This window comes from Harpegnathos saltator, unplaced genomic scaffold (genome assembly GCF_003227715.2).
Source record: "Harpegnathos saltator strain DR-91 unplaced genomic scaffold, Hsal_v8.6 scaffold174, whole genome shotgun sequence".
Lineage (NCBI taxonomy): Eukaryota > Metazoa > Arthropoda > Insecta > Hymenoptera > Formicidae > Harpegnathos > Harpegnathos saltator.
Genome location: NW_020229955.1, coordinates 33,702 through 54,586, shown reverse-complemented (window position 1 = coordinate 54,586; position 20,885 = coordinate 33,702). Strand labels below are relative to the sequence as shown.

Sequence of the window (20,885 nt, the reverse complement as noted above, 5' to 3'; positions counted from 1 at the left end):
TCGAAGATGAATCGAGTGATGTCGAGTTATGTTAGACGGTAGAAAGTCCCTTTCTTTCATGCTCCTTGTGTTATAACGTAAATAACGAATTACTCTTGCTAGTTGCGCTAGTTGCGCGCCACGCCATTAAGACTAATAATGGCTGCGTTCAGCAGAACAAAATGATCAGTGAGCGCTTAATGATTTTCACTCCTGATTGGTAAATACAATGTTCTGGGTCTATGAAGAATCTAAAAGAATGCTCCAATCACAGACAATAATCACTAAGCGCTCAATGATCATTTTGTTCTACCGAACGCAGCCAATGTCATGTCTGCGGAATGCATCAAGATCAAGATCAGGATCAAGATTTAGGTGTACGCAGTACGCGCTGCCTATTGCTGCCACAAATTGCAAACATTTTTTCATTGGTGCGCGAGCGTGCACAAACGAAAGACGTGTGCCGCACGATATATCGAACGCGCGCGATTTGATTGTTTCCGTCCGGCGACGAACTACATCGTCGGCCCGATCGGCGCGAAGCTGTCGCGAGACATGTGTGTAGTAACAAGTAACAATATGTCGTGCGACTCAACCGAGAGAAGATTCACGCTCTTGGCACGACCGAGATGGATCCGTAAGACCGGCGCGCGTTCTTGGACTTGGATGGCGGCAGCTGAAATAAAGTGTTGAGTAAATAGCACCACGAACGCGTGATAACGCGACGTTTTCCACTCGAGATGGGTCACTACGGTCAGTCTTGGGGAAAGGTCCCAAATGGGATCTCGTTTTTCAAAGAAGAAGCGGCGCGCAATGAAAGCTTCTCACTCTCCGGCTCGTGAAGAGCGCGAAGGCTTATTAGCGGCGCGTAATTATCCACAGGCATCACTCCGAACTGTGCTGATTACGTTTACCTCATGTTCACTGATGAGTAGCATTTAATTTCTCTCGAGGGCGGGATGTGGAACTCCGCACTGGAATACCTGTTTGTGGAGAAGCATCGCGCCTCGAGAGAGGGAAGCTGTCGCGCAAGTGATCGTCCAAGTGTGAATTTACGGCGCGATGAGCGAAAAAATGAACGAGGAAAAAATTGTTTCGATTAAAACTCTCTCTCTCTCTCTCTCTCTCTCTCTCTCTCTCTCTCTCTCTACTATTCATCGTTGGAGACACACGTTGAATTCTGTTGAATCGCGAAAGAATCACTCAGAAAGGCACTTCTTCATATAGTATCTCTATTGAGATGTTTCTCGTGAATTAATTCAGATAAATCGTTATTAAAGCTTATAGTGTAAAGCGAGAACACTCGTGACGTTGTCCAATCCCCAGGCCGGTACAAATAATTCGCTACAAATAATTGTCGCATCAATGTCTAACAGGATATCTTACGGGATAAATTGAAAACGCCAAACAGTCTCTCTTCCGTTAAGTCAAGAAATATAAGATAATCTCTTTTGCGCTCTGACTGCTTGTGACAGGGTTATGCTAATTATCTCTTGAGATTTTATCATGGTTAGGCGTGAAAACATCGCGATGCGTGAAAAACGCGCGGCGATTTTGACGACGAGATCGTATCTCAGTTTGATTCTCAGTTTGATATCGTGAATCTCTAATTCAAATCTTCTTACAGCGAAAGAAGTGAGACAGACAATTGACAAAATAGTCGGTGGTCACCTTTAATTGCGACGACAGCGATACAGCGAGCCCAGAGAGTATACGAGTCGGCCTGACTCGTGAGAGTTTCCGGAGATATTCCGCACGATATAGATAATAACTCGCGTTTTTCACGCTATCTCCTCATTCATCGATCCTCAGCCGCAGTTGCAGCGAAGAAGCGATGAAGGTACTCACGGAACTCAATAAAGCTCAAATTAATGACGAGCGTCTGTCAATCTTCTTTCCCCTCCCCTTTCCACTCCCCGTCCTTTCGTCCGTCACTGGCCATGTACGTTCCAACGCTGTTCCAACGACGTGGTTCGACAGAATTAAGGGTTTGACGGGGGGAGGGGGGGATGAGATTGGATAACGCGGAATGCTAGAGTATAGTTTGTCAACCCCCGCGCGAGTAGAGTAGAGTCGCCGTGCATCGTCGCGAGGCTACTTCGTACTTGTTGGTACAAGCAAGCCAAATACAAATACGGAGGGTGAGCGGGATTGAGCGATATAACGTTTCCTCCTTGTTAAATCCGTTCCCTTTCTCTTGACCTAGTCTTCCGGATCGGCCCCATTGTATACGGCAGAATTAACCCTCGAGTTCGAGATACCTCAGACCTTGCACATGTCACGTCGCCTGAGAAAAGATTCGCGGGAATTTAACCGAGCTAGAAAGCGAGGGCGGAACGCCCTCTCGTTCGTGCACTCGCTTACTCGATTACTTGCACGATCTCGTCGAGACTCATTTCCGATGCCGAGATTACACGCTGTTAACAAAAAGCGTGCGGAAGCTCGTGATTTTCGATCTCTCTCTCTCTCTCTCTCTCTCTCTCTCTCTCTCTCTCTCTCTCTCGTTCCGTCATCTTCTTTCGACTTCCAAGTTGCGTCCATTGTGAATCTCTCTTTTTTAACCTCATGAAATTCAACCAATTTGTGGAGATTAAAGTTTCACTTGTTCAAGTGACAGACAGCACATTAGCGACACAGCGAGACAGCGACATTCGCAGAGGTGGAGGAATGTAATGTACGAGGGAAAGGGGAACGTCTTCATAAGCGGCGTCGACATAAAATTCAAGCGCGGTCCCGCTCATAAATCTCGCGCGGCGCTTCTCACGATTATCTCGGGGACATACTTTTATGGACAGGCAACATGACGCATGCGAGGACGCAAGCTTTGCTCCACACAATCTCGCCATTGGATGATTTATAGTTTATTGTTAAATAAACGTTCTACTATTCAAACATGGTACCTTGAACGCGTACCTTGAGCTATAGAGTACTCTGCCGTCCTGGTACAGCCTGACGAACTTATTCGGGCTGGTAATCGTATGCAAGTAACTGTACTTGCCGTTGTAGAAGTACGTGTCGGGCTTCCAGATCCTCGCCAGCATGGAGATGCTCAGCGCGAGCGTTTCTTTACCGCTTTGGAACGCTAAGCGTCGGTCGACCCATGACTGCCGGAAGTAACAGTCCATCGAGTATGTCTGCGGAGATTTGAGGATTATTCGACCAAGTCGGTGTCGTCCGCACGTGACATCTGCACACGTGTAATCGTTATCGAGTTATCGAGTTATCGAGTTATCGATATCTCGAGAACCTCTCGACACTTTGTGTCGACATTTTTCTCTATCATCATTCAATTAGTTATTTTGCGGCATTTGATGTAAAGTATTTCTGAGAAATGCTTTATCTCTTACACGTCAGGTGATCCTATGATCTCCTCCTTCTCTTCGAGGCGAATGAAGCTTAATGTTTACTTGTAACTCGCTCACATGTAACTTTGTTCAAGAAGTAAAATAATTCTCACAAGTCCATTGGTTCGAATGAACTTGACGTAAGGAATACTTTACGTACTTTAGGTATCAAGAACATAGGATTCCTCACAGATGGAAACCATGTATACCTTGCAGTGAGATTTCATTGTAATTCATCTTTCATTAGAGAGAGAGAGAGAGAGAGAGAGAGAGAGAGAGAGAGAGAGAGAGAGAGGGGGAGAGAGAGGGGGAGAGAGAGGGGGAGAGAGAGAGGGAGAGAGAGAGGGAGAGAGAGAGGGGGAGAGAGAGAGAGAGAGAGAGAGAGAGAGAGAGAGAGAGAGAGAGAGAGAGAGAGAGAGAGAGAGAGAGAGAGGGGGAGAGAGAGGGAGAGAGACGGAGAGAGACGGAGAGAGGGAGAGGGAGAGAGGGAGAGAGGGAGAGAGAACAGAGAAATGCACGCAACACGCTAAAATATCGCCGATGAATATCGTTGATAATGGAAGTTGATTTATGCATCAACTTCCTAATTATTTGGTTGACACCACTATGGTTGATACATCTGGTTGACTGTCCGAGTGAAATCGCGTTTCGCGTTTACGTCGCGCGCTAAACAAAAAAATATGACTGACCATATCCACCTCGGAAATGGGACCCATGCTGCGTACCATGATATCGACCTCGACGGTAGCCGGAGGCCCACCAAAGTCCGGCCTGATGCTGTTGTCGTAGCCGCGCAGCAGATTGTCCAACAGATCGCTGATATTGCTGTGATTGTTGCTCTGCGTGCGCTGCCTGATGGAAATTCTCGCACTCGCAACCGTTCTGAAACAAGCGTTGCGCTCAGCAAGGGAGGCAACGGGGGAAGATCTTGAAGTGTACCTTCTCCTGTGCCAATTTTAACGAGTTTTTCAATTATATTGCACGATATAAAAGAGTGCTCAATTAATCGAAATATCCTTTCCTAAATGCCTATATTATAATGCCTATAATGTTCTGGCTCGTTCCTCGTTCCTCGTTCTGTGTGCCTTGTGCACGATGTGAGTGTACGTATACGTGTCGCATGTGCATATGGGATAAACTGCGGTTTACTTTCGCTCGATTGCGTCGTGAATCATTGGTGTAAATTCGGCGCCGGCTCTCTCTCTCTCCCTCTCCCTCTCCCCCCTCTCTCTCCCTCTCCTCCTCTCGCCCTCTCGCCCCCTCTCCCACTCTCCCTCTCCCACCCCCCCCTCTCTCTCTCTCTCTCTCTCTCCCTGTCTCTGTCTCTCTGCGTACGCGCGTATATAGCCGGCGTAATTAAAACCCTTAAAACTCATACGGCGAGACATTCAAATCACGTCACGGGGTCGTATTTTCGAAAACGTCGAGAATAAAACTGCGCTCGCGTTAATATCTTCCTTTCTTCTCTACTGCACGCATATTATATTTCGCGCTTTATCTTCTAAATATTTTATTTTGGATTTTTATTTCAATCGTGCAGTTTCGGCCGAGGTAATTTTCGCCTACACACAGCATGCCAATTATTAAGACTAGACTTGAGATACATTAATATTATATTGGGTGTATAAATTAGTTCGGTCCGTTTTCAAAAGATGGCTCCGGCTGTTATGAATGGTTCATAGTGACTGCCGATTTTGGCGGTTTCAGAGAGGTTAGACATCTGCCAATAATATTCAGTTTATATCGCTTTGAGTTTCATACAAAAACCTTGCATTTTACAGTGTTGAAAATGTCGAATTTTATGTTAACCAAGCAGCATTTGCGGGAGGTTTTAATTTTCTGCTTTAATTGGAAGAAAAGTGCAGCTGAAGCCCATCGAATGCTTGTTGAAGTTATGGTGACGCTGCTCCAACTGATAAATCATGTAAGGAATGGTTTCGACGTTTCAGGGATGGAGATTTCAGCGTCGAAGACAAGCCTCGCTCTGGACAGCCAAAATAATTCGAGGACAAGGAATTAGAGGCATTACTCGAAGATCAGAGTCAAACGCAAGAGGAGCTTGCAGAATCATTGGGAGTGACTCAACAAGCCGTTTCCGTACGATTGAGAGACCTGGGAATTATTCAAAAACAAGGAAATTGGGTGCCTTATGAACTGAAACCGAAGGACGTTGAAAGGCGTTCTTCATGACAACAACGCTCGGCCTCATGTCGCAAAAGTCGTAAAAAGATATTTGAAAACGCTCAAATGGGATGTTTTACTGCACCCGCCGTATTCTCCGGACATTGCTCCTTCTGATTACTGGTTGTTCCGAAGGATGCAGCACGATTTGGCAGGTCACCGGTTCACTTCTTTCACAGATTTCGAAAATTGGCTCCAAACTTTGATCGCCTCAAAAGGCGAGTCATCTTTTCGAGATGGAATTCGAAAATTGCCTGAGAAGTGGGAGAAAGTAGTAGCCAGCGATGGAAAATACTTTAATTGATCTGTTCAGTCATTTTGTTTTGAAATAAATACATCTTTTAACACAAAAAAACGGACCGAACTAATTTGTACTCCCAATAATAATAATAATAATAATAATAATATAATAATATTAATAGTCATATTAACAATATAAATAATAATATAATATTATATTAATAATTATATTATTACATTAATTAATATTAATATAATATTACGTTACAACACGCAGGCCGTTTACTCTATACAATCGTTCCGGGCTCTTCTGTACTTTTTTAACAAGAATTATACACGTATGTATATGGTGCGTCTCTTTTATTTATTTCCTGGTTCGAGGATTCAATTTATACAGATTTTAAGAAGTCTTTATATAATGCAATAGTGTTTGACGTGTGCCATGCAAAATTCGGTCAGCCTTCTAGCGTATATTTTGCTATATAAATGTAATTAAGTAATAAACAGACGACTGAGACGATATTTACTTTACACGGGATGAGATGTTACATTAATACTCATTGATAATACGCAACCAGAGTTGGGGCATCAGTCCGTCGCGTAACAGAATTGTCAGAATAGCGTTACGGCAAAAGAATAACCCCGTTACGACACGACTCGTATCCATGAGTTCTGTGGTGAAGCCGCTGGAGCCGGAGTGGATCTTGTTTAATGCACGTAAAAACAAACTTCTCTCGGGAGAGTTACTTACAGAAAGAAAGCGTAAGAAGTGATGAAGAGGTTGGCGAGGGCCAGCAGGACCTTCGGCTTCATAATGTTCCAAGCCTGATCCTCGCTTCCTTTGTGTGAGAATTCGTTCATCAATCCGTTCCACAACAGAATCATTCGATAATTCGCGCTATAACAGAAAGAAAGGAAGACGGCACAGAATGAGTTGCGATAAATTTATACGATGTCTTCGTTTCTCTTTTTATATTTTCAGAAAAGATTCCCTAAAATTCTTTCATTCGAGCAAGAAAATATCCTTATTCTCTCTCTCTCTCTCTCTCTCTCTCTCTCTCGCTCTCTCCCTCCCTCTCCCCCTCTCTTTCTTCCTTTATCCTACTCTATTCTACTCAATTCTAACCTTTTTATGGAAAGTTACTATCGAAAATGCAGGAAAATGTTATCGAAGAAGTTGAGATTAAATGTTACGATTTGTTAGTCCTCTTTTTTTTAATTTTTTTACATTACGCTCCATTACTTACGTCAATTTTCATATTCGGGTCAGGATTTAAAACACGGCAATGAGGAGTCGGATGTTAATTTTTTTTAATCGAGAGTACGCGCAAACAATGTGCGCGCTTGAGTATATTCCCCCGCGATAACGAAGAACGGCACGAGCCACGAGGTATGAAACTGTCGCGTTGCAAATCGATCGGGAGAAAAATTTAATTATCGATTCTATGAATGATACGTCCGTGCGCAAATGCGCTCGCGGATGTGAAACGTTTCTCCTTTAGCGACAAACAAAGCGAAACATAACGTCTGGTATCCCAAAACTTGATAATGCCGTTGAATTTTACGTTACGCTCCCGTGCACCGCACATTTCTCGTTTATCGTCGCCTGGTGACTTCTTTTAACTTCGACTGATAACTTTTCTTCAAAACGCCCGATGTTTCCGTTAATGTGTTCTCAAACAACAAAATGTATCGAACTGACGTCAGAAGCAGATCCGAGATGCTTCCTAGTTTTTCAGGAGTCTTGTGGACGCCTCTCTCTCTCTCTTTCTCTCTCTCTCTCTCTCTCTCTCTCTCTCTCTCTCTCTCTCTCTGTCTCTGAGGATGAGAGAGAGAGAGAGAGAGAGAGAGAGAGAGAGAGAGAGAGAGAGAGAGAGACACTTTGAATTTCGCGTTGCTCACCCTCGAGGTGCCGAAATGTGACAGCGTTGGTTAAGTAGACAGATGTCGAATCAGCAAATCGCTGGCGAATCTTGATGGTAACGTATACCATCTTGCGACACGTATTCGCATGTTCGTGTCTCGAAAACAATTTGCAGCGCAAGATAATATATGTTGGAAAAACGAACGAACCGTAGGCTATTTAAACAGCCGTTGGTACGAAGGTAGTCTTAGAAGTAACAAAGAAAACACAAAAAATTTGGGAAGAAAGATCTTTATTTCTCTACATAGTCTCCTTTTAGCTCAATACACTTTTCCCAACGATGTTCAATAGCTTCGATAGCCCTGTTTATAGTGGGAAACGTCGAGCTTCTCAAAATAACCATCAAGCCACTTTAGTCCATTGTTTTGACTGTTCCTTCGTCTCAGGTGCGAAGTGATGTGAAGTGGTGGACCCATGTTTCATCCATGGTTATGAATCGACGCAAAAATTCGGCTTTATTGCTGCGAAACTTCGCCAAACACTCGATTGAAACATCCTCACGACGCTGTTTTGCTCGTTCCAATCGCAGCACCCATCTTGCACAGCACAGCTTTCTCATGTCCAAATTTTCAGTCAATATGCGATGTACAGCACTTTTTGAAATACCTACCATGTGTGCTAACTCGCGCACTTTCAGTCGACGGTCATCCAATACCATTATGTGGATTTTCTTCACCATTTCTGGCGTGGTCGACCACTGCGATGTTCGTCTTGGCATCTCGTACTTGGCCTCGTTTATATTCTGCCACCCAATATTTTACTGTTGTAAACGAAGGAGAGGACTCCCCCAGAGTAGAATCTAGCTCCGCTTTCATATTGGTTGGACCGAGGCCTTTCAAATGAAAGTATTGTATCACATAACGATGACCAATTTTTGCCATGTTTACAAATTCACTGAGAGCATTCACTATTGATGGCTGCCAAACAAATACCAAACAACGTAGCGTCGTAAAACTTCAAACTTAAGCTTTATAAGGTTGGTACTTTCTACCATAATCATTCTTTTCAAACAACAACCGCTATCTATACGTCAGGTCAGGTACTTCTGGGACCACCCTCGTACATACGTAAATGCGCGGGGCGCACGCTTGGAAAGATGGATTAGGTTAGGGTTATTACTCGCGACGCAACGACTAGGCAACCGGCCTGATAATCAGCGCCGTTTCTACACCGCTAGCGCAAATCAGAAGCGGTGGATTTGAATCGGCGGTCACGCCTCGGAAAAGCAGTCGCTCTCAGCCGAATTGATTTTCCAAATTATGGTCCATGCGAACACTTCACAGAGAGATATACCTAGCCGAAGGTTTACCCTCGACTATCAACTACGCCGGTGCGTCTCGCTCGACGTTAAATCGACGGGATGATAAACTCTGTATTTTCTCTTATATACTTATATATTCCATTATTTCGTTATTTCTTCTAAGAATTATCTAAAATCTTTTCAGAAATTCTACAAAGAGAAAAATGATTGGTTGAATTAACGTGCGAATGCGTTATGGTTATAGAAAACAGAATTTTTCGCTTTTACAGAACAAATTGTGTTTTGGAAGAAGTCAAAAGAGAAATTCCATTTCCTCCTTTAAAACTAAACGCGTTCAGTTTGCTTATTCAGTCACGTTCATTCGATCCAAAATCTTCGTCTGTCCTTTTCCGTGTAAGATTTCTGAAATATCCCGTGTAGGCTATTCCATTTTATATAGTTTGTCTCGGAAAGAGGATGTAAAAAACGCGCAAAGTGTTTAAGATAGTCCTTTTGGAATAGGACCGACGTGTATTTGTACAAAATAATGCATAAAGGTGCACGCTTTGTTGCACGCTATCTATGTTCGTTATAATGCAAATACGGGATAAATTGCGGCATGCGCGTATATAACGTATCTCTGTCAGAGGCAGAGAATAGGTAAGTCACACGGTGTTTAACGAACACACAAGATGCGCGCGTACGGCGGAAGGCGTGGGCGATAGTTGTAGTAACGGCGGTCCTTAAAGTTTAACTCGTAATTCGAGATCACGGTACCGTGAAAATCCGACATGCTGACGTATCCCCGACGTACTCCCTGTTACAAAGCTACGGTAAGTCGCGCGCTAAGACAACGTCAATTTTCTGTGCTATAGGAACTCGCGACCTCGATTGTCGTTTGTGTTTGTATCACCGCGCGTAAACAAGTCGCGAGAGAGAGAGAGAGAGAGAGAGAGAGAGAGAGAGAGAGAGAGAGTCTGTATAGAATCAAACTCATTGAAGATATAAAGATATAAAAAACTTGCAACAATTTGTCGGTGGTTCCATCGGTTCAAGATGAGACAATTCACTTTATAGATGCGAACAATTAGCTGAAAGATTGGTGGGAACACTTTGATTGACAGCGACGTGTACTGTTTTTTTCAATGTCTCAAATTTTGACGACGCGAGACTTCCATGAAATTAAACCGCGAGATACGAGAGAATGAATGTGTCGAGTAAAGAGATGCGAGTAAAGAGAAGAAAAGAGCATCGCGTCGAACAGACGAAGAGTATCACGTAGAGACAAACTACAAACGTAGAGATGTCTCAGCGACAATTTTCATGCGAGTGACGAGATGCTCCGACAAAATTCGTAGTGCTCGTGAGAGACAACCCGCATCCGACGTCGGGTTTCGATCGAGATCGTTCGGTGAGAACGGGAGAACGCGTTGAATGCGGTCGAATGTTTTTCGGCTTTCGAGCATTGGTCAGGTCAGGTAAGACGCGAGCAAGAGTCATCGTCAGTCTCGGATGTCAAAGTGGCATCTTTGAAATTCGAGGTTTGCTTGGTCCCATGATTTATCATTGATATCCAATACGATCATACGATTTCGTATAATATTAATAAGATTGCCAGAAACCAGAACTACCAATGTAAACTATCTCGAAATTTTTCTTCGGCTTTTCACTGGGTCTAAAATCGTCAAAGTGTCGATCGAAGGGAAACCGATCGATCCAGCGAATCGTGAATCGCGAGAGTACGAGAATGGTGAAACCGTCGAAACCGCGACTTATGGCCCGTGTGTTGGACGCAGTGGTGAATCTCGGCGACAGCAGAGGTTCATCAGCTCGCGAGGTCCTCGCTTTTATCCGACAAAGCAACGCGTCGTTGAAGAATCTAACGCTACAGGTGACAATCGTGCGCCCATCGTGTGGTGGCTGATGTATTTTTCGTTAGCGATTTGCACGCCATATGTTTCAAGGTGCGCCGCTCGAATGACTCAAACTTTGGACGAAATCCTCATACAGGAATCTACCTATGTTTCGGTTGCTCATTCAAACATGCGCGTATTCAAACGGGGCTTGTCGAGTTTTTTAAACTCGTGGAATTATCCTGATTAGACAACTTTGAAATATTTTCATTTAAAACGTCCGAGTGTGTGTGTGTGTGTGTGTGCGCGTGTGTGTCTATATTTTCTCTCTGCATCTCTTCTCGATTTTTCACACAAACTAAACGCGGGCGAGACGCTAATTCCAATTAAGAAAAACAAAATTACTGGTTGACTTTGTCTGTGATTTGTTTCAGGCATATTAGAGAACCGCCATAAGTCGTACAAATCTCGTCGCTGAAAAATATTAAGTAACGTAAACGTATGACGTAAGATGCTTAACACGTCGCATTGGTTGTGCAGGTGCGCCGAGCGTTAAAGCACGCGGTGAACGCCGGACTCATGAGGCACAGGAGTGGACGTTACAAGGTACTGGTCACTCTGAACCCCGCTCCTATCCCCGTTATATCGGCAAAAGTGCTGGCTAACAATGATGAAAAGAGTCATGATGAAACGTCGAAGTCCAATGTACGAGCACCGGTCGACGATCCAAAGTCTTCTCGTCGAACACAGAAGCGCAAGTATATATCATCATAGATTTGCGATATATTTCTCAAGGGAATATGGATGCTGCGTGTTGCTTAAGCTATCCTTACGAAGATAGATATTCTTACGAATTATGTTATATTATTAGTTTTTAGGGATTTTCAAGGATCGTATAAACGTATAATGTGATGATTACACCCTCGCATAATACGTCGATAATGTATTGAAGTCTATACACACACGACAAATATTTTTTTATTTACACAAAACATACACATTTATAGTAAAGATTACTTGCAAGAATTGCAGGTAAAGAGAATACGAGCAAAAATATAAACAGCTCTTAATTACTTGTTTATAATTTACAAATGCAGAAAACAGAGTGTTTCAAGGAGAATAATTAGAACAGATGGCGATAAAGCGATGAGAAAAACCCAACATTCGCGGTATATTAAACGAGTTAACGAAGATCGAGATCGAAAGGTGCGTATAATTGGCAACATAATTAGATTGGTTTCTTCTTTCGTTGCAATAAGCTTCGCACGCGTTAATATTCTAATATATTTAAGTATCTTGCTTTATGTATGTGTTTGTTGTATGAGTATGCTACCACACACACACACACACACACACACACACATACGTACTGAGCGCGAGCGAGTTATCGTGTGGTTATGTAAATGTAAGGTTCACGCTTTAAAAAGCAGTCTCGTATTTTTTAATAATTATAAGATGATTGTAAGGAAATTATTTTGGTTTAAACCATTAGACGCCGAATTATTCTTATACTTTGAAAGTCAAAGAAGTCCATCGAGCCAACAATATACGACATATTTTAAAATTACTTTTTTCCTATAAAACGTAGAGAAAGTAGAATCACATGATTTGCGAGATCATATTTTCTGGTTCCTGCCAAATATACAAATTGCAATATACTCGTTACGATGAAATAAATCTAAATCGCGAGCATAAAATTCTTTTGAACTGAGTTGAATTCTAAGACGATGTAGTGATTATTATTCTTCTTTCCGATCGAGAGAATTACCAACGTTCGGCGAGACAAAACGCGCAAGATTCTCACGCACGTCCTAACATTTGTAGCGACGACGGCGAAAGCGTTCTCGCGAGGACGAGGAGTTCGAGGACCAGTCGACCGGACGGTACGTCTTGTACGGTAGGGACGAGAAGCGTTCAAGAGTGTCCAAGCGAGAGTTCAAGTCCTCCGATTTCTCCGACGGGAGTGATTGCGAAAGTGACGTGAACCGGCAGCGCGTTTCTCGAGGTTATTTCAATGATATTTACCTAAGACATCTGAGAATTGCGAGTCATTTCAGTTTCTTCCACTTTTGCAATCTGCACACGTACGCTGTTTACGAGAATTAGATTCTATCTGTACCTATAATTCTTATCTGTAATTGCAACTTATCGATTCTCAGTCATGAAACTTGCGCCAACGGTTCCCAGCTCTGGGAAAGAGCCCGGTTAAAAGAGGAAAAATTTCATCACTGTGATTATTTCGTATACAATGCTGAACGATCATTACATTATAACCCACCTTTATGACTTCATGCCAGGGCCATGGGGTGGGTTTTAAGACGGCAATCTAATTATTATACTTCTCTCACAAACGAACGAACACATTTGCATCCTTTTTAAGTCTGGAAATACTGGTTTCAGTGAGCACATCGTCACGTTGGGAAGCCAAACGCGGGAAAGAAACGCGCGTGAGATCGAGCGACAAATCGACGTCGCGAGTTCGTAGCGCGCAACGGGTGCAAGCGCGGCAACATCCGATCGAGGAAGTGGAAAACGACAGACACCACCGGTGCGACGAGGATCACCGGCTGACGGAGCGCGGCGCGGAGCATCAAGATGAGAGCGAGAACGTCGAAGGAGATCGTCAGCAGCCGAGCGACGGCAGCAGCGGCAACGACCTGGAGAACTCGTGATGCTCTGGCTTTTACCACTTCTTTAGTGGCTGTACATCGACGTACATCTATATATATTGTTTTCTTTGTACCTTTTTGTGTACCGGAGAGTGTCCTTGAGTAATAAATTTGTTTGTTGCGCCACTTGGTGGCGCAAGGGCAACTTTAGGGCAAGTTGGTATTTGCATCATAATCTGAAAGTCACACTATTACAGGCACTTTTACCTCAATGGAATCATCTTTCGAGCTTTATGGCAGCTTCCTCAGCCCATTTCTCAAGATTAACTTTATCGCGGTGAGAGAAGTCACGCAAGAAATTAGCGTTTTACGATAACTTCCGACGTGTTACGTAGTTTCATAAGCTTTTTGATTTCACGCTCTCTCTCTCTCTCTCTCTCTCTCTCTCTCTCTCTCTCTCTCTCTCTCTCCCCCCCCCCCTCTTCTTGTACTGTTTCACCGACTGTAGTCTCGTGCATTGAGTGAGAGTCAGATTAGACTGCGTGTAGACGCGCAACAGCAATGCCGTGACGAATCGCAGGCTTTTGGGTCGGCAGTATTTCGATGAGTGGTCATTATAAGCCACATGGCAATTGATGCTAATGCGACGACGAGGGTAGCATCAGTTCCGAAATTATCCGTTATCACAGTCAGACGTATCGGCTCGTCTCGGACTCGGCGTTAATATATCTCGGCCGGTGCGCTTTGCATTTCGAGCAAAGAGAGAGCGGTTGTATGTTGTCGATCTCGATCTCGAAAAGATCTCGGCGTTCGGCGGCTATGATCAATAGCCCGGCGCGCTGTCTATTGGATCAGGAGACACGATAATGCCATTATATAATATGTATTTATATTATCGATCAGCTGTATCAGTGTGATATGGCAGACCACTTGTATCTCTGTCGACAAATCGATCGTAAAATCTGTCTGTATTATCTTGTAAGATAAGAGGAAAACGCATCCGGTAAAATATAGATAAACGCCCTGTGCTCGCTTTGTGGAATAGCAAACAGAATAATTGTCACAAATTGATATATTATATTCCTCTCCCAATGACAATTTCTCGCATTATTTCTCGCATTCGATTAGCGAGAAGCAAATTATCAAATAACGTCTCTCAACAGAGAAACATTTTGTTCCAGTGCGGGATATAATATTGATCTGGGAATAATAGTTTCATTAATAGTTTCCGCCAACTGTCAAACAGAGAATAAAGTATTACAAGAGGGAAATTGAACAAAAGGAAATAAAAGGTCATGGATGCATTTAATCGTGCATTAATCGAATGCGAAATTCTTCAAAGCTAAACGACCGAAGACAAATTACAAAGAAAAGTATCGGCGCTTGTCTGTCACTCGATAGTCTCTGCCAAAGAGATACTGCAAATCTATGATCCGCTCGATAAATATGTGATCGTACAAAATATCCCACGGGATGATCGCGCGTTCCCGCATCTCTTGTCACGAGTCGCTGCCCGAGGAAGAATCGCGGTATCGGTGTACGATTTATGAAGCTGCTCACCGGTGAGGCATGGAAATGACTATCCTCGGTGTGTATTCTTAAGCGAGGCTCGTTTGTGGTCGCGCTGCCTCTTTGCCGTATCGACGCCGCGCGTCGCAGAAGGATAGGCGCTTTCGCTTTCTCGCGAATGGAAGCCGATAAATGTATTTTCACGCGGCGGGAAATGTTCGAACAAAGTACGGAAGCTTTCGCCGAGACGGGGATACTATCGGCGCGAGCATCGCTCTTTACGGGATCTCCCTCGTCGCGGATGAGCGCGAATCCTCTCGGTGCGCGGAGCATTTTTCAACATGACTAAAGCTTTCTGATGTTTATCGGTTTAGCCAATGGCGTTTTATCCCCGCTGTTCAGAACTTTTTCACGACCAGCTTTTAACACTTTGTTCCCTCCCCTTTTCCTCCCCTCCCCCCCCCTCTCTCTCTCTCTCTCTTTCTCTTCATCCATGTGTTTGCTCATCACGGGACGATCGGGATCTTCTCGGGAGTTTTCCGAGAAATTTTATCTCGCAAAGTTCCCCGGAAAGCTTCGTTTTATTGGCGTGTTTTAAACGTCCTTCGGCAGGCACGAATACAAAAACGAATAATCGTTCGTCTCGTTTGCGAAAGCAACGTGGGCGCGCTCACATGCACGGCATAATCGTGCGTATATCTTGAAAAAATGCAAGTTTCACAATCGCGTGGACTCGTTCGATACGGCAGTATCGAACTAATGTGAAATATTTATGTGAAAAACGTCACGATTCAATCCTCGACAGGAAATACGAATCTGTTCGTCAAATGCGTGTACTACATGGACTGAAAAGTCTTTGGCCTGACATATAGATAGCGCCACAAACTAAAAATCCTTATATTTCCTATAGAGTACCAACCTTAACTTAGATGCTGTAAAAATTTCATGATATTTCGTTCACTCGTGTACAAGTTATAGCTTTCGAAGTGACGTTACCTCTGAATTTATCTTTACTATGGAAAAAAGTGAATTTCGTGTTTTGATTAAACATTGCTTCGTGATGGGAAAAAACACTGTTGAAGCAAAGGCATGGCTTGATAAATGTTACGGCACATCTGCCCCACCGAATTCAACCATCAAATATTGGTTTGCTGAGTTTCGTCGTAACCGTACGAGCACAAATGATGCACCACGTTCAGGAAGGCCAAATGAGGCAGTTACTCCAGAAAACATCCAGAAAATCAGTGAAATCGTGTTGAATGACCGCAAAATGAAATTGAGTGAGCTAGCTAACATCATAGGCATCTCAAAGGAACGCGTTGGTCATATCATTCATGAATATTTACACATGAAAAAGCTTTGCGCGCGTTGGGTGCCGCGTTTTTTGACAATTGAGCAAAAAGCGGAACGTGTTCGACTTTCAAAGCAAAATCTGGCCCTGTTTAACCGCAATAAGAAGGAGTTTTTGCGTCGATTTGTCACAATGGATGAAACATGGATCCATCACTACACACCGGAGTTCAATCGGCAGTCAGCGGAGTGGTTGCCTGGTGAAAGCCGTCCGAAGCGCCCGAAGACACAACAATCAGCCGGCAAGGTTTTGGCCAGTATTTTTTGGGATGCGCATAACATAATATTCATTGATTATCTTGAACATGATAAAACTATCAATAAAGAATATTACTGTACATTACTGGATCGATTGGACGACGAGGTCAAGGTCAAACGGCCACATTTGGCAAAGAAAAAAATTTTGTTTCACCAAGACAATGCTCCAGCTCACTCGGCTCGCGATACGACCGATAAATTAAAGAAATTGCGCTATGAATTGGTCCCGCATCCCCCGTATTCTCCAGGCCTGGCCCCCAGCGACTATTTCCTTTCTCCCCGACTGAAGCAGTGGCTCGCTGGTAAAAGATTTTACTCGAATGAGGAGGTCAAGTTGGAAACAAATGCCTATTTTGAGGGACTTGACACCGAGCACTGTAAGACCGGCATCGAAATGTTAGCGGACCGTTACACTAAGTGCATTACTCTGAATGGAGATTATGTCGAGGAATAAAACACTTTTTTCATTAAAAAGATCGTTTTTTCATTGTTAAGCCAAAGACTTTTCAGCCCATGTAGTATTACCAAACTCGCTATTTCTGCGAGTAAGCTCTCTCCCCCTCTCTCCCTCTTTCCCTCCATCCCCTTCCTGCCTCCCACTTCGAATGAGCACTGGCATTTACTTGTCGTCTGTTTTGTCCGCTTTTTGGCTTGTATTTCAATACAAATATTTCAGAGAATCAGGAGAGGATCTTGATTTTCGCACATTAAGCACTGCTTTTCACCCATCTTACTTGTCAAATGTGTTCCACTAAATTACATATTTCAGCACTTTGCTCTTACAAACAAAGCACGAATGTTCGCACACCCGCAAATACTTACGTTATTTGCTAGAGTGTCAATTAAAACCTTAATGAGCGCAAGTTATGACATAATGGATATTAATAGTGAGATAATACCCGCGAAACGATACAAAGAAGATGTAAACAAATGTCGACGTTGCGACAAATAAATGTCAATTTTGTGTCCCGCGATATAAATGAATTATATAATTTCTCGTGAAAATTAGAAGAGAAAAAAGAAAACACTCCATCTCGCGAACAGAGGACTGCCCTCACGGAGTTTGATGAAACCTTTCGAAACCTGTAGCGTACGAGCCGATGAGCAAACTTGATTATTTGTTATTTATAAATGGAGTATCTGTGCGTGTTGCGAGATATAAATAATTCATACTTCGCTCAGCCTTCGAGGCTTTACATTTTATGTATCAAGTACATTAGGTTATTTTCAAACAATATATGGTAATAATGAATGATGATTATTAATGATAAAAATATTTGTATTAATAATCGAGAAAGATGATGTAAAAAAAACATATATATATATATATATATATGTACACATATTTTCTTACTAATTTAAATTTCTGGAAACGCGCTTGCGCGTGTTTTTCCCGTCCAATCGTTTTCAAACGAAGGTTCGCCAATGAATATTTACTACAATACTACGTAGACTGCGTGTCCACGTGGTGCTAAATTAAAATCGTAAAAGAAAAATTGATTTCTAACCGATTACTTCGAGAAGTTTGGAGACTTACGAGATTTTTAAAAGACTCACCACTCAAACGCACGTGTTTGAGTTGTTGGCGTTTTGACGTTGTTGCGAAGTTAATGTCGACACGTGGTCACGATGACAGCAAAGGTGTCCTCGATATCCTCAAAGTTGGACAGATGCATTTGGTTAGAACCGCCTGTCTCCTCGGATGTCCCCTCGGATGGTCCCATCGTGGACAGAGGGCATCATTTTTCGCGTGGTTTCTCGATTGCGCAGGCAGGATAGGCAGGTGGGATCGCGAGAAGCACGTGGCGCGAAGCTGCACGACGCGCTGCTGACTGCTCCGAACGGGACGAAGCTGACGAAGGGTGGAAACGCAGCACTTTCCACCCTCCACTGTCAACCTCCCCACCCGGCCCAGCACTCCCCTTTCTCCCCTTTCTCCCCTTTCCCCTTTCTCTGTCTTCTTTATTCCGATCCGCTTTCGATCATTACATCTCGCAGGTTTTACCGATCTCTTCGCAGGCAACATCGTGGCGAATCCGAAACTGTAAGTTGAACAAACACAGAAACACCTTTATTGCGATTACCGCGGAAACACACGATACTCAAGCGCGCGAACATGGAACGTAACGTATTCGAGGACATGAGCTCGTACGCGACGATCGTTCGTGCGGGAATTTGACATTCGCCAAATTCCCATTGGTCTTTGAATCTTCTCGCATTAAGCGAGATTAAGCCTGTCCTCGAATTTTTCGATCTATTTTTACCGCGACGGCAGCGAATGCATTGACATTGTCGCACTGAATTGTCGATGTTTGCAGAACATCAACATCAACGTACATTTCGAACTTGTATCTCGTTTTACTCGTGTAACTTGCTTCCGATTCTTCGTAGATTATAGACTGGCAATTGTAAATGATTAAGTTGCGGTTTTTTATCTTAATCTTGGATTATTCGCTACTGTTCAATCGAGGGAGGCTATTCTAATATTTTCTAGTATTCAATTGGACTCGAAGATATGCGCCGGCTTGTACGATCTTGTATGATCCTTAATGCTTGGTTCTTAATAACAGATTTTTCTTCAGCAGGCAATCAATCAAAAGTCGAGAGTGCTCGTCCATATTTCTACGGTCAAGCGCGAGATGACGCGGTAGAAGTCATTTGGCACGAGACACATGTCTCGTCGCGATACCGAACGTTGCTTTCGTTTCCAAGGATGCATTAGGAGAGATTTCCGCGGTTCGTTCGTTGGACAACATCGTTGGACACTTGGATTTTCAAAGGAAAACATTCACTCGGTAACTTTGCATTGACTCAATGTTCAATTTTGAAAGGAACAAGCTCTACATTGCAATCGGATCCATCGCTGTCACAATTAAATTCATCGGTGTAATCACGGGCATTGAAGTCGTCCCCGAGATTATTAACAACGTGATTCACAATTGCAGCTTGAGAAATTCTTTCTTCTCGATTAAATGCGCAGTCGGGGATTCAATCAGGTCCGAGCGCTACGGAGCGCTCCAGATCGGATACGGAATTTGTACTCGTACGAAGTACGGAGCCCTGAAAAATTTCGGCTATCCGCCGATGATATAGCTTCTCGCTTTGGCTTTGGGAGGATGCAGCCCGAAGTCCATAAGAACAACGAACGAAGAATGGAACGATCGAGGAGATCGAGGAGAACGGCTTCTTTCCTAAGGAAGGCGGCATGATACTCGGCGTCTTCAAACACACACTGGCAGCGCGTATGCGCGAGTACGCGAGCAAATAAGCCCGTATCCGAAAGTGAAAGTAAACTGGTTGTCGGAAACATGTCGAACATTACTGTCGCCTGTTGTCTACCGGAAAGTCGAGTCGCGACGTCGTTTCTCACCATTGGTTAACATCACCATTGGTTGACGTCAATCAATGGTCAAAATTACTCGCTGATCCATTCTCTGCTCCTTCTCGCTTCCCGTAAGCGTTTTCCAGCAACGCGATGTACGCGATGTATCTACACGGGTGTAGGATGCATGCCTTCCCGTCGCGTTTTGCACCGGGGAAGGAAGAAAACCGAAGGGAATTTTGTTGAATACGTACGAGAATAGCCTGGCGAATGTTGCGCTTAAATTCGACGGCGACAGCGCTCTCGATTCGCAAGTATGCGCGTGATTATCGCTAAAACTGATTCGACATGCGAGTATATCTTATCTCAAAAGCTTATGTATAATTATGCTAAAATCTACCGCAGTTATATAATTACCGCGTTAAAAGATAGCGCGCATGTATTCTATCGTACATTTTGTAGCATGTAAGTCGTGTCAAGACAAGATCAACGTATCACGTCACGTACGAAGTCCATTATTTCCAAGTTTTACCAGAGAATCTTACTTACTTAGAGTTTAATATTATCGAAACACGACGATTTTTTGCGATCAATTGCAAATCTATCATGCTTTTTCATCGTCCTTCTCGCTGTGCTCCTTCGTCATGTTCCCGCGACGCGACGGAGGTCGGCGATTTGGCGGCAAAATCGACGCAAAATCTCCAAATCTCCGGGATAATATCACGACGAGGATAACGACGAGGAGACGCGCGGCTGGGACGGCTACTACTTTATATCGGGATATCAGGGAAAGCGCGTGCCGCATTCGTTCTCACGGGATAACCGTATGTGCCGAGGCTGCTGCTCGTGGTGAGGCCGCGCACGTCTTCCTGAGGGATCGGAATTTCTACAGAGAGATACGTTCCTGCGTAGAGGTACCTCATATGTGTACATATTACATACATATATTTCTGTCGCTTCGTATCCCTGGCGTACAATCCCTGGCGACATATGGAAGAAGATTTCTGTAAGGGATCGTGTACATAAATATTAAATGCACGTCATTCGGTGCAAAATCGACGTCTGTTTTTATAACG

The 20,885-nt window shown here is 43.6% G+C and overlaps 2 protein-coding genes across 4 annotated transcripts in view; one reads left to right on the top strand and one right to left on the bottom strand.

Annotated features, from left to right (window-relative positions):
• The window catches only part of Grd (GABA-gated ion channel), a 31,363-nt gene extending 12,981 nt beyond the window's left edge, over positions 1 to 18,382 (bottom strand). For 2 of the 3 annotated variants that reach the window (XM_025297344.1, XM_025297348.1), the window contains exons 1-4: positions 18,045 to 18,382; positions 6,496 to 6,642; positions 4,013 to 4,205; positions 2,893 to 3,113 (exon numbers count right to left, since the gene is read on the bottom strand). In XM_025297344.1, the coding sequence (XP_025153129.1) occupies positions 2,893 to 3,113; positions 4,013 to 4,205; positions 6,496 to 6,629 (548 nt within the window). In that variant the 5' untranslated portion in view covers positions 6,630 to 6,642; positions 18,045 to 18,382. The remainder of the gene's footprint in view (positions 1 to 2,892; positions 3,114 to 4,012; positions 4,206 to 6,495; positions 6,643 to 18,044) is intronic. The other variant, XM_025297345.1, reaches the window with a different exon arrangement.
• Positions 10,631 to 13,575, top strand: LOC105183115 (luc7-like protein 3). Its single transcript, XM_011140992.2, has 5 exons — positions 10,631 to 10,799; positions 11,302 to 11,519; positions 11,769 to 11,793; positions 12,586 to 12,766; positions 13,162 to 13,575. Exons 1-5 carry the CDS (start codon positions 10,656 to 10,658, stop codon positions 13,431 to 13,433), a joined length of 840 nt encoding a protein of 279 aa, XP_011139294.2. The 5' UTR covers positions 10,631 to 10,655; the 3' UTR covers positions 13,434 to 13,575.
• Positions 18,383 to 20,885: the final 2,503 nt, after the last annotated feature.

Bases quoted from the DNA above. Each gene is read 5' to 3' on its own strand.
- LOC105183115 (XM_011140992.2), top strand. From the start codon at position 10,656: ATGGTGAAACCGTCGAAACCGCGACTTATGGCCCGTGTGTTGGACGCA. The intron at 10,800-11,301 runs GTGACAATCGTG...TTGGTTGTGCAG, and splicing joins TGAAGAATCTAACGCTACAG to GTGCGCCGAGCGTTAAAGCA. The intron at 11,520-11,768 runs GTATATATCATC...ACACATTTATAG, and splicing joins CGTCGAACACAGAAGCGCAA to TAAAGATTACTTGCAAGAAT.